This window comes from Hemicordylus capensis, chromosome 6 (assembly GCF_027244095.1).
Source record: "Hemicordylus capensis ecotype Gifberg chromosome 6, rHemCap1.1.pri, whole genome shotgun sequence".
Classification (NCBI taxonomy): Eukaryota; Metazoa; Chordata; class Lepidosauria; order Squamata; family Cordylidae; genus Hemicordylus; species Hemicordylus capensis.
In genome coordinates, this window is record NC_069662.1 from 24,655,061 (window position 1) to 24,668,556 (window position 13,496).

The window sequence follows — 13,496 nt, forward strand, 5'->3', positions numbered from 1 at the left end:
GAGCACTCTTGTGCAAAACACAAGAATTCAGCAAATGTGGGACACTGGAAAAAATGGCTGTCCATTGCGCAACTGCATTTGTGCAATTTTTGCGTTGTGCACAAGAGCGTTCTTGAGCAACTGCACACACATTTTGTTACAAGCCAGACGGAACATTGCATGGTATGTCAGCTGGTGCAATTTACTTCCAGCTCTAGATTTAATCTCAGTGACTGACACACAGATTAAGCTATTCAATAGTATGAGTTGTTCAAAAGGGCTACTGAAATTCAACAGGGCTTCGGTCCAGTATAAGGCAACTCTAGAACAATTGGTTTGGGACAATGAAATATGTAAAGAACCTTATCAGGGGAGCAAGGATTTTACTATATATTAAATACTTATAGAAGGAAATAGTTAATGTTAGTTTAACTTATTGTTGAAGCATGCTTGACATTTTCAAACTTAGTCGGAAAATAGGCCAGATTCCTCATAGATAATTCTATCTTTTTGGATTAAGCCAAACCTTCCAGTCTGCTCTCCAGGCTACGTTTCTCTTCCTCTCCTGATCATGTAGCTGCAAAGACTGAGGTGGGGAGAGAGGTCAGTACCAGCCCAGCTGAAATCTGCAGGGGATGACTCTGCACACACAACCTCATCCAATTCAGTTTCTGGCCAGGGTGCTTTCCAGATGTAGTATCACAACGTATCCCTTAAGTGTGCTTCCTGACTGCCTGCGCTGTCCATGCGCTGTCAGCAAGTTGCTCACACATTTCCGATGCCTTCCGATTCACATTTCCAATGCCTTCTTTTGGATTTTGTTGCTGTGTTGTAGCCCTATAACGTTGCGTCACAGAAAAAACAGCTGTATTTCCTCATGGTAGCTTATAACGAATTTCAACTGTGGTTTGAATTTGGCACACAAAACATTGCCGTTTACACCACTTTTTGCGTTGTAAGGCTTGCTGTGTGGAAACCACTCAGGAAGGAAGCTAAGGAGTTGGCCTGGCTCCTGGGAGGCTGGAAGAGTCCTACCTACCTGACTGCACTGGTTTCTGTTGCTTGTTCTAGGGTAGTGTGCAAATGAAGCTTCTTTAAATGATAGAGGCCTTTGAAAAAATAATTAATTCAAGTTATAGGACAGAGATGGTCAAAACTTGGCCCTCCAGCCAATGGGTAGCTATAATTGAGTGGATGGGTTCAAAGAACCCTGGCCCCCCAGCTCCTGAGGGCCCACCCCTCCCTATTTTCTTCATTTCCCCCTCTCCATTGCCAGGAAGAGCATTTGGTTATCAACTACTCCAAAACTAAAATTGTTTGCTTTAACAACAGACTTCAGAACTTCACTTGGTCTGTCGAGGGTCATCGAATTGAGCAAGCAAAGCATTTTAAATATCTTGGAGTGGTTTTTTTAGCATAATGGCAGGGAATCTGCACATGTCACACTGGTTGCTGACATGGCACAAAGAAGTGCGACAGCTATATTGTGATTCCACTGCACTCTGGGTGGTGGTTATATTCCTGCTGCTATCAAATTGTAACTAGCCAAATCCATGTCACAACTTTTATATGGCGCCCAACTAGGCCCCTATACCAATTTTGTTACTCTAGAAAGGATTCAGTCAGGTTTCCTGAGAGGAGGAGTGTAGCAAGGTTGGAGTGGGCCCAGAGACAAGATTTTAAAATGGCCCCCCTGCTCACTGAAGCTCAGCTCATGAAGTAAAGAAATCTTAAATGAGGCTGAATAGTGGTAACAAAAAGCATAGTAAAAAATAAATATATATCTATATCTATATCTATATCTATATCTATATCTATATCTATATCTATATATATATATATATATATATATACACACACACACACACACACACATACACACAAACACACACACACACACACACACACACACACCCCTACCTATGTGCCACAGTAGAACATCATCCTAAATTATTTTTAAAAAGGTTTTGTAAATGCAAGTCATTTAATGGTACTTGTTCTGGTAGCTCCAGGTCTTAACACTCACATCAATTTCGGAAGGTGAATACAACTGAAGGAAGCCCAGGCGGGTGTGCGGCTAGGGGAGTCAGTCAGATGACTTGCCTCTGGGGCCCACCCCAAGGCAGTGGGCCCCCAGACAACTGTCTCCCCTTGCTCTATTATAGTTACGCCCTTGCCCGAGAGCTCTCTTCCCAGAGGCACTGCTAATGTGGTGATCTGCCAGGAGGCTGGTTTACTAAAGGTAGAAACTAGGGCTTGGCTATCAATCATCTATTACTGGCTGAAACTTCATCTTTGACCAGTAGGATTCCTACCTAAATTTTTATTGGTTATGCCTCAACCGCCCTGGTATTTGAAGATCGTTAACAATCTTCTTCCCCTTAGATTTGCTCCAGATTCCTTACTGGAAATGGGCCTTGTGAGAACAACAATGACAAAAAATGTTTCACCAGCGATCGAAAGATATTGAGTTGAAGAATGAGGTGGCTTGTTTGCCTGCATTCTCTAGATCATTAAAGATCGGGGCAGGTTTCTCCTCTGCATCATACTTGTCATCTATTACTTTTTCTAAGTTTCGCTGGGCCTTTTTGAGAGCCCGCTTCAATGCTTTCTGTTCAGCTCTGCTTACTGGGAGGTTTCAACATCTACCCATGGAGGCTCGGCTTTGTCCCTGCAGTTCTGGTGAAATCGAAACTATTGCCCATGTTTTACTAAATTGTAGCTTTTGTCATGATATTAGGCACAGTCCGATTTTACCACTATTGATTCGATTCCCTAGACACCCTGATGATTTTTTCGTTAAATTTTTACTTGCGGATAACAATTCCTCTATCTATCTCCTACATTGTAGCAAAATTCCATTATATAGCCATTAGGGTGTGCCCCTCCCTGACCAGTTCAAAAGGGAGCTACAATGACGACTTGGTACTGCCCTAATCGCTACTGTGATATCTGCTTTCTGTCACAGTAATCTGTAATTTTTGGTTTTGTATTTGTTCAATGACCATAAATAAAATTTACTTACTTTACTTCATTATCTCCCTCACTCTAAGGGGCCTCCCGGGAGAGAGGCAAACATGGGCCCCCGCTCCCCTAGCTATTCCCCTGCCTCCAGCTGCCATTAAATTACAACTATGATTGTATTATCTGACACTTTGCTATAAAGTTCCAGTCTGATAGATGGGGAGGGAAAGGGGAAGCAGGAAACATTTTGAGCGAAGCATGTGCTATGCTTTGCTACCACTTAGAGCCATCCCTGGTCAAGATGCTGGTAACCTCCAGGCTTGACTACTGTAATGCACTCTATGTGGGACTGCCTTTGTATGTAGTCTGGAAACTACAGTTGGTACAGAATGCGGCAGCCAGACTGGTCTCTGGGACAACACGAACGGACCATATAACACAGTGCAGTTCTAAAAGAACTGCACTGGCTGCCAATATGTTTCCGGGTGAAATACAAAGTGCTGGTTATTACCTATAAAGCCCTTAACAGCTTGGGTCCAGTCTATTTGAGAGAGCACCACCTTTGTCATAATCCCTGCCGCCTGTTGCAATCTTCTGGAGAGGTCTGGTTACAGTTGCCACCGGCTCGTTTGATGGTGACCCAGGACCGGGCTTTCTCTGTGGCTGCCCCAGGGCTTTGGAATAAGCTTCCTGCTGAAATACGAGCATCTCCTTCTCTGTTTGTTTTCAGGAAGAACCTCAAGACCCTCCTGTTCTCTCAGGCTTTTAATTAGAATTAATTTTAATAATTTTAAGAACTTGTTTTAATAATTTTATTCTATTGTTTTAATTGTCATGTATCTTAATTGCTGATTTTTAAATCTTTTAAATTTTGTACACTGCCTACAGATATGCATATCAGGTGGTATAAAAATATGATAAGTAAGTAAGTAAGTAAGTAAGTAAGTAATTTAATCAGAATCTCTGCCAGTTTCTCCTAGTCCAGTGGAAGAGAGGGAGAAATGCCTCTGGGCTATACTTGAGAGGACAGTGCTCAGTTAACTCACTATGCCTGAAAACAACTTATGTTACTTCTCCTTTGTATTTCCAGTGCCACTTCCTTATCCTAGGAGCCTTCAACAAGCTAAAGTTGCCCTCATCGGTGTCAAAACGTGCAATGAAATGTTCAATGTGTCCTTGCCTGATTCCATAGGCTCCACCCCCATTTTGGATGACATGATTTGTGCTGGATATGAAGCAGGACAAACAGATGCTTGTCAGGTAAACAGTTCTGCAGGTGTTCTTAAGGGAAGCTGCCAAGATGTTTCTGGAAGTTTCCAGATTTTTCTGGCACATTCTCAGAAGGCCATAAGTCTGGATCAGGGTGGTCCTTTCATAACCTGATTATGAGGCAGTTGCCTCAGGTGATGGATAATTGGGGTGGCAAGATGCCTCCTGCTGCTTCTATAACGCCTCCCCCCAATATGTCAGAACACCTCCTTTACTGAGCTGCAAGCTTTCTAAGGAGCTCAGGGAGAAAAGCGAAGACTCATTCCTTGCAAAGCTTGCAAGAAGAACAAGGAGAGAAGAGGAGGCTGCCTGCAACCCTCCCTCTTTCTTCCCCCACATGACATTTGAGCTTTGCAAAGGTCATTTTTGAAAGGGGCACGGGCAAGTTCCAAGCAAGGTTGAAGGTGGTTCCTTGCCAGCACTCAGTGGTCCCCTTGCTCGCTCACTTGTGTGCCCATCCTTGCCCTCCCTTGCTGAAGGTGGGTCCTCTGCCGCCATTTGCTTTAAAGAGTTAAAGCAGGGCTGCTCAACTTCAGCCCATCTGCAGATGTTGGCCTACAACTTCCATAATCCCTCGCTATTGTTCACTGTTTTGGGATTATGGGAGTTGTAGTCCAAAAACAGCAAAGGCTGCAAATTCCCCATGTGGCCTGGCCATGCAAAGGCTGGTGAGCGAGGGAAGAAGTGGGTGGGCCCGCAAGCAAGCCAGTAGTGGGGGAGGGGCACCAAAGGAGGGGGCAGCAAATGCCCCCAGGCATTGCCAGCCTGGGTACAGCTGCACTTTCTGCCCACGTTATAGCTATGTGCCTGGGCATAGGGCAAGAAAACATTTGGCGCCTCGTCTCTGGCACCCCGGTACCTTGAGCCACCCCTGCCATGGGCACAATATATATGCAAGCTCAGGCATTGGGGGAAAAACAACAGTCCCTGGTTAGTGCTGAAACAAACTGCAGAATGGAAGGGCAATTCTCAGACAAAGCAGCTGTAGGGGCATCTCAAGGAACAGCCAACGGGAGAAGAGCTCTCTGTGGAAAGATTCTGAGGGAGATTCCTCCCTGTTGTTCTTTGTTCCTAGGGTGATTCCGGGGGGCCCTTGGTCTGTGCCCAAAACAGCTCCTGGTTTCTGGTTGGCATTGTGAGCTGGGGAGAAGACTGTGGGTTGCCCCACCGCCCTGGTGTCTACACCAGAGTCACATCCTACTCTGGCTGGCTGCAGCATCATGTTCAGAGCCTACAGTTTGGAGTGGTGCCTATCACTTTGAGAGCGGGAGGGAGCCATGTCTGTTGTTTCACCAGTTCCTCTCCCCTTCCCTTCTCTGTTGCCTTCCTGTTGTCTGTTTTGCAGCTCGGCTTTATGGGGTGAGGGAATTTTTCGGCATGAGCTGTCAATATTAGGGTTGTCAACTCTTGACTGCAACTCTTCCCAGTATTTCCCCCAATGTTTCCCACAGTATCAAGGCATTCACAGTATCAGGCCATTCCATGATTGCTTCCTGTGGCATCTAGAGACTGATACCAGTTCCTGAAGACTCCAGGCCAATTGTGAGGGTAGGCAGCCCTGGTTGCCTTGCCAGGGTGCTTTCCAGATCACACATTGTTCAGCGGTAAAATGCTTCGGCTTGGCAGGATCATTTTGAAAACATAAATAGCTTGCGCAACCCTCCTTCAATGGGAAAATACAGCTATTTATTTGCAACACCCATGCAACGTTGTAGGACTAAAACGGAAGGATAAAATCCGAAAGAAGGCATCAGAAATGTGAAAGCCGAGGGTGTGGTTAAAATATAAAAAATGGTTGGAACCTAAAACTCCATTATGGATATCTCCGATTGAAGCTTTATCACGTAAAGAAGCAAATATGCAAATGTGTTGGGCTACTTATAGGGATTTGTTACATTTTCAAGACAAGGATTGTAAGTTTAAAAGTTTAACTGAAATACAAAATTTGGGTAGAGATTGGTTTCAGTATCATCAGTTAAATGAGATATATAAGAAAGACTTTAAAGTTGGATTTGAGGATCAGATTTCAAGTTTTGAGAAGGAATTATATCAAAATGATGAAAAATTAGTTTGTAAAATGTATAAACTCTTACTTCTGGAGGAGACAAGAGAGGAAGTCGTTAAAACAACCATGATAAAGTGGGCTCAAGATGTGGGGTGTAATATAGAAATGGCAGCCTGGGAAAAGTTATGGAAAATTGATTTAAAATTTACTGCATGCTATGCTTTAAAAGAAAATTATTATAAAATGATCTATAGAAGGTACTTGACACCAAAAAAATTGGCATTAATGTATAAAAATGTTTCAAACAAATGTTGGAAGTGTGGACATTCTGAAGGTACTTTTTTTCATATGTGGTGGACCTGTGGGAAGGCTAAGGCCTATTGGGATATGATATATAATGAGTTAAAGAAAATATTTAAAACGACATTTTCTAAGAAGCCAGAATCCTTCCTACTGGGAATAACACAAGGTTCAATTTCTACAAATAATTTAACATTCTTCATGTATGCTTCTACGGCGGCCAGAATAATATATGCACAAAAATGGAAGAGTAATGAACTGCCTTCAAAAGAAGATTGGCTGATAAAAAATTTGGAATATGCGGAGATGGCAAAACTTACAACACTGATAAGAGACCAAAACGTAGAATGTTTCAAAGAAGATTGGAAACCATTTTTGGTGTATCTAAAAAACTATTTTTCTACTATGGATCTTACAGCAGGATTTGAAATTTAGAAAGAAAAAAAATGCAGGTTGGGTAGATTAACTGTGTTTGTAATGATTTAAATTTATGTTTCGAATTATTATTATAGCAAGGGTAAATTTTATAGCTGATGTTCCACGAAGAGAGATGTGCGGGAAGTCCATTTCTGTTTACTTTGTTATGAATGAATATTATTATTGTCAAAATCAATAAAAATTGAATTTGAAAAAAAAAAAAAGAAATGTGAAAGCCACCTTGCTGTCAGCGCAGGGACTGCAATGTCGAAATACAGGCAGTACGGAAGCACACTTAAGGGACAATAGTGACACTGTTGTAAATGTGTAATCTGGAAAGTGCCCAGATTACCTCCATAGATTCAGGGCTGCATTCTGGTCTTTAAGACTGCCTTCTCCCCTTTGAGTCTGCCCACTTGTTAAGATCATCAACAGAGGCCCTCCTCCACACCTTGCCTTTCTCAGAGACAGAGTGACTCAGGGCAGGGCCTTTTCGGCAGCAGCACCCAGGTTGTGGAACTTGCTCCTTCTGAACATTCGTCTGGCTCCAGGGCTACAGACTTTCCCCGGCTAATAAGATTTTTTTAAAAAATTCCAGCAGTCTTTTGGCCTGAGCTCATTTTGGGCTGTTTGATGCTCTCCTCTCGCTTTCTGTATTTTATTTTTCTGCTGCACTGTGTATTTTTAAAATCATTTAATTGTTGCTTTAAGGTTTGTTTAATTGTTTTAAAATTGTAAACCACATTGAAGGCCTTGTAGAGGTGGAAAAGTAGTATATGAATAAATAAGCAGTTTATTAGGTAAATAAACAGCTTAAAGACTGGCTCGGGTTGCTGTTTAAATGGACAATAAAGCAGTTTTGATCCACAAGTAATGGGCTGGTTTCAGGCTTTTGTGTGCTTGAGCGAGAGATTACCAGTGGCCCCTAGCACTCTTCATCAACTCTTCACTAATTGCCCTCTGTCTATTTGCATTGCAACAGACTCCCCTCATTCCATTTTTAAAACAAACCTAAGTTTCTAGCCCATATGATAATGAAGATAAATATGAGTATATGGGCTATACTTGGTGAAATCTCACAAACTAGGAAAGAAGGCAGCAGCTCTCCTCCAGGTTTCAAACAAAGGTCTTTCCTAGCCCTACCTGGAAATATCATGAATTGAACCTGGTACCTTCTGCATACAAAGTATGTGCTTTACACTGAGCTACAATCCCCCCCAAACCCCTCCTCCATCTGGAGCTTTCCCAGACATCAGGCTTTACCACGAGTTCACTGTGAGGGTTTACTGCGAGTTTGAAGTTGCCCAATAAAACCGACACAAAAAGTGAATTTAACCCCGGATATAAATCAGGCTAATATGCAATGAACAACCCAAATTTTGTGTGAAGTGCTCCCTGATACTTTGGGGTCAATTTGGCCGATATGTGAACACACGCTTCCATTTCCAGAGGAGATAGTTTCTAAAAGCCGGGTTTGAAAAACTTCCTGGAAACCTTTTGATACAATCTTTTAGAGCACTCCTGTTTACCCAACTTTTTAATAATTTGAATGTTTTCAATACTTGCTCAGTAGTTCAGAGCAGAGGTTCCCAGCCATGGATCCTCAGGTGTTGTTGGACTACAACTCCCATCATCCCCAGCCACTATTGCCATTGTGGTTGGGGATGATGGGAGTTGTCATCCAACTGATGGAGAAGAAGGAGTCCCAAAATATAATCTCCTCCTCAATCTGCTCAAACTTATTTTAATCAGAAATATAGATAGGATTATAATCTAAACAATGTACATCCACATTCTAGAACTCCACGATGCAAAAAATGTATGGCATGTAGTCATAAATATAACCCAGATATTCCATGTACAATCATTACATTAATTAAAGCAGATCATGCACCTTGTAATCCAATGTAATCTACAAAGAGAAGAGGGAAAGGATGTTTGTAGATACAGTTCTGTTATGATGAGATTTCAACATTATATTTTTAAGTGACTACATTGGATTATAAGGAGTGTGATTTGTTTTAACTAATGCCATCAACGAAGACTATATTTTTAGTTTAAACGTGTCTAGCTTGTGGTATAGGATTATCAAGAATCTCCATATGATGAGAGGTCAAGCTTCATGAGGAACATTTAATTGTTTATATCCGACAAAGAAATATGAAAAATTCCTTTGGAAACACATCAGAACTACACAAGAAACATCCTTTGAGACTCTTTCAATATCTCACAATACAAGGATTTTAAAACATATTTCTGTGATGGCTTTGATGTTCATAACAGAGTTAATTTTGTTAATTGATTGTCCATGGAATATGTGGGTTATATTTATGACCATATGCCATATCTTTTTTGCATAGTGGAGTTATAGATTGTGGATCTATGTTGTTTAGTTTATAATTCTATCTATATTTCTGACTAAAATAAATTCAAGCAGATTAAGGAGCAGATTATATTTTGGGGCTCCTTCTTTTCCATCAGTGTTATTTTTGGGACCCTATAAGGTTTTTTGCAGACACAGTTGTAGTCCAGTAACATCTGGCAACCCCTGGTAACCACTGGGAACCCCTGGTTTAGAGAAATGAGGTGGCATTGTGAAGACATCATTTCCATGCATATGAAATTCTGTAAGTATTAATTTTGTAAGCATTCAAAAATAAAATTGAATTATGACATTTGAAATCCAATGGACTTAAAGAGTTGCTGTTTTTCTAGCGGGAGGTTCATCTTTATGTCTCTCCTGCCATGTGCCTTGTCAAGTGGGTTCTGGGGTTGCCTGCAGCAAAGCACTCTAGGAAATATCAGGTTATGTTCATGGCCAACCTGTACAGGTTGGAATGCGGATGTGGCTGCAGCTCATTGTTTGCGTATCTGCTTTGTAGGCAGATTATGTCATGATGATATATCACAGCAGCAAATGTGTAGACGACAAGCCCTGGCTGGCATGTCTGATGCTGTCCGGTCTTGTGATAACAATATGGAGATGGATTAAGCACTGCGATATGTATATAGGAAAAGACAGGTGAACAGGTTTGTAGTTTCAGACTAGGGAAGAGCAAAATGGATTATTGTTTTGCTTGGAACTGTAGCTTATTTCTTGGAGCTGGATCTTATTTCTTGGACTCTGGCATTGTCGAGACTCAGACACATGTATCAGCCAAGTCTGACCTGGCTGGGAGGGGAAAAAAGACCAGTGGGGCGTGCTTACCTGGAGGGGACATAAAATGACTGGGTGGGCAGACAGGTTGGATCACATTCTCCCAGGAACTGCTTGAGTACTTGCTATGCTCTTAGTTGGTCACAGAATCAAACCTGGAGGCTTATAAATTTGACATTGCCCTGCTCCCTTGGAGGTGAAGCAGTGCTTCTCTGCAGTATGAGGAACCCCCTCTTCCCCTTCCTTTGCTTCTCCGTACTCCCCCTGATCCAGGGTAAGTAACTTCATGAATTTTGGGGAGTCAAGTTGCCTGTTTGTCTGGGGAAAAGCAGTGGTGGTTCTCAACACAGCAGGGGTGTCTGGGAGCATAGAAACTCCTGGAAAGAGATTGTGGCTGCAGAAGAAGAGTTCCTATTCTTCAGGTTCACTATGAGGTCTAAGAGGGTAGAAGCAGAGCCTAGTGGGTAGAATGTGTGGATTGTCTCTGCCACTTCTGTTCCAAACACAGTTGTATAGGGACTGTATGAATTGCTATTCCATAGGGGTATGGAGCTCTAAAACAGTATGCTGTGCCATATATTTTGGGAAGCTGTTGATCATCTCCTGGGGGTGGTCTAAAGCAAGTAGGACAAGAAGCCAAGGTTGCTTGGTTTAGTATGGAGAGCTAGGTGGATATTTCAGATTATTTGATGCAGATTAGGAGATCCCTTCCTGATTCTTTTGTGCTTGTGCTATGATTGATGAAAGAGTGCTAGAAAGCTCTTCATTCTTTCAGTACATTCTGCTCCTTGATTCTCTCAGTTGTGGCAGAGACTGGAAGTTTATGGCATTCAGAGTCCATTTTACTAGACCAGAATGCATAGGTGCAACTGTTGTGCATGTATGCAGTAAAATATAGGGCAAAGGCAAAAGTCAAGCAGCTGGACTCCTGGGTTCTGCCCCTCCCCCAGCTCTGGGAGGCAGAGGCGTATCTAGGGAAAATAGCGCCCAGGGCAAACACTGAAATTGCGCACCTTGTCCAAACATCTGACACCCATCTTTCAGATAACTTTACTATAATATCAGCTGAAAAATACAAGTCAAGCTTGTTAATCTTTTAATATTTAAAAAACTATTTAGCAGTGGACGTAGCCAGACCAAAAAATGCTGGAAAACTACAAATTTTAGTATTCTGGGGCTCATGAAATACCCAAATACTATGTTGAGGTGTACTTGGAAAACTAAACAGAAGTGCCTGTATAATTCTCTACTATGTATTGTAGCATCACCATTACATCAGTTTTAAAAATCAATGGAGAATTTGACTTTTCCCAGATACTCTGAAAATAATTAAAGGATATGCAGAGTAAAGTGTGTCACTGCTTGGAATATATTCTAGTATTTCAGAAAGACATTTAAAATGAGAGAAAGACAGCAAGAAACTCCCAGTGGGCCTTAATAATACAGATTTCACACTGATTCAGAGACAAACTCACCATTAATAACCATTTTATTAAGACATCACATTTAACTCACTTATCACAAGAAGCAAAGTAAGAGCAAATGGATACAATCCTAGCTCATAAACTTCAGCTCATTATTCACAAGCCCCAATTCTCTGTACATAGTGCCAATCTGAATATGTGTGAGTGACTTATATTATATTAATTAAAAAAATTTTTTTTTTAACCTGTAACCCGTTCGGGGGCTTCCTAAAGGCCGTGGGGGGGGGGTCTGCCCTCCCCCCACTGGCCTCTAGGGCCTCGCAGGGACCAACTGAGCATGTGCGGTAGCCATTTTTTTAAAAATATATATATTTAAAAATGGTCACTGAAAACAAAATGGCCACCATGCATGCTCAAATGACCTCTGCAAGGCCTGGCATGGCCTAGGGCCTCACAGAGGCCATCTGAGCATGCGCAGTGGCCATTTTATTTTTGGCAGCCTTTAAAAAAAAATAATTCTACAAAATGGCGCCCCGTTCAAGTGGTGCCTGGGGCACGTGCCCTGCCTGCCCCACCCTAGATACACCCCTGCTGGGAGGAGAAGGGTTCCTAGGAGCTAGAATTCCTGACTGGGGGTGTGTAATGATACTGTCAGCCCAGCAAAGAGGCATCCACCAATTGTAAATACCATAGTGGGGCAATTTTTTGGTATAATGTTGATATTGAATAAGGTATACTTTTTGAAAAAGTAAAGAAGTGGGACTGGAAGAAAAGGAAAATAGGTGGAAGTAGGGCTGGTTTGGCGGTGGTTGCCTTTAAGGCATGGGGAGGGTGCTCTTACCTCCCCCGCCACATAATCCCTGATGGCGTTGCTTCAAAAAATGGTCTCATGGGGCAGCTGTATACCCTCTTGCCACCCCGGTGCACATCAGACCAGAAGTGGGTCCTCCCTGCGCCCTAAAGGCAACCCCCCCATCGCCGAACCGGCTTGAATGCCGGTCTTTCAAACCGGTTCGGCAGTCTGTGCATACTGGTTCGTGCAGACCCCTAGAGCCCCTCACCTTTCTAAAAAATAAAACTTCAAAGCAGCTGCATGGGACCATTGAGTTGATGGGCAAACTGCACTAGGAGAAGGGGTGTTAAATGTTCCCTCCTACATTGTTTCAGAGGGAGAGAGAGAGAGAGAGAGAGAGAGAGAGAGAGAGAGAGAGAGAGAGAGATGTTGTTTGTTAAACAAGGGGGGAAAGATAGGTACCAATGCTCTGTTTTCTCCCTCACCTCTCAGCTCAGCACCTTTGCTTAGGGGTGGAGGAGAAAACAGAGCATTGGTACCTATCTTTTCCCCCTTGTTGAACAAACAGTAGCTTTGGAGGTGTGGTGGGGATTTAGATCAAGGAAACACTTTACAGGTAAATCCTTAACCACCCTCTCTGCCAATGCTACTTCCTCAATCAAATTAGCAGCCGGATGCAGCTGCTTTGAATTTTAAAGCTTTCCTGTATCATGTTCAGCTTGGCTCTCAGGCCATGAGAAGTAAGTAGGCTGAGACTGTGGTTACAGGTCACCCGTAGTACATTTGTGACCCTTCAAGCTGTATGAGATGGGCACACCCACCTTTTGCAGAAAAAAAATATACTGCTCAAAGAGTTGATTTTGGTCAGGTCATTTACTTCTGTTTCAAACATTAGATTCACAACAGGCTCTTCATGCAAGGAATTCAGGATAAGGTTGTCCTAAACATGTATATGTTTGAGCCACACATTAAGCTACCAAGAAAAAGACAATAAAACCAAACATCAGGCCCTGGTAAACTTGTATCTGGATTTTACTACTTCAGATTGCAGGTGGGAGGTTATATGACTGAATTTTCCTTCATGGGGAAAAAAAAAAAGTAAAATAGAAAATCCCTGCACTTAGACAACTAGCTGTTTAAGGAGAATGGTTGTAGCCTAGCCTTCTCCCTGACATACTAGTTTTCTTT

At 42.4% G+C, this 13,496-nt stretch overlaps 1 protein-coding gene across 1 annotated transcript in view; it reads left to right on the top strand.

The window, feature by feature from the left end:
- LOC128330951 (transmembrane protease serine 9-like) overlaps window positions 1–13,496 on the top strand; it is a 42,980-nt gene that overhangs the window by 18,342 nt on the left and 11,142 nt on the right. Inside the window, exons 6-7 of the mRNA XM_053264318.1 lie at window positions 4,034–4,203; window positions 5,288–5,573. Coding sequence (XP_053120293.1) covers window positions 4,034–4,203; window positions 5,288–5,573 — 456 coding nt within the window. The remainder of the gene's footprint in view (window positions 1–4,033; window positions 4,204–5,287; window positions 5,574–13,496) is intronic.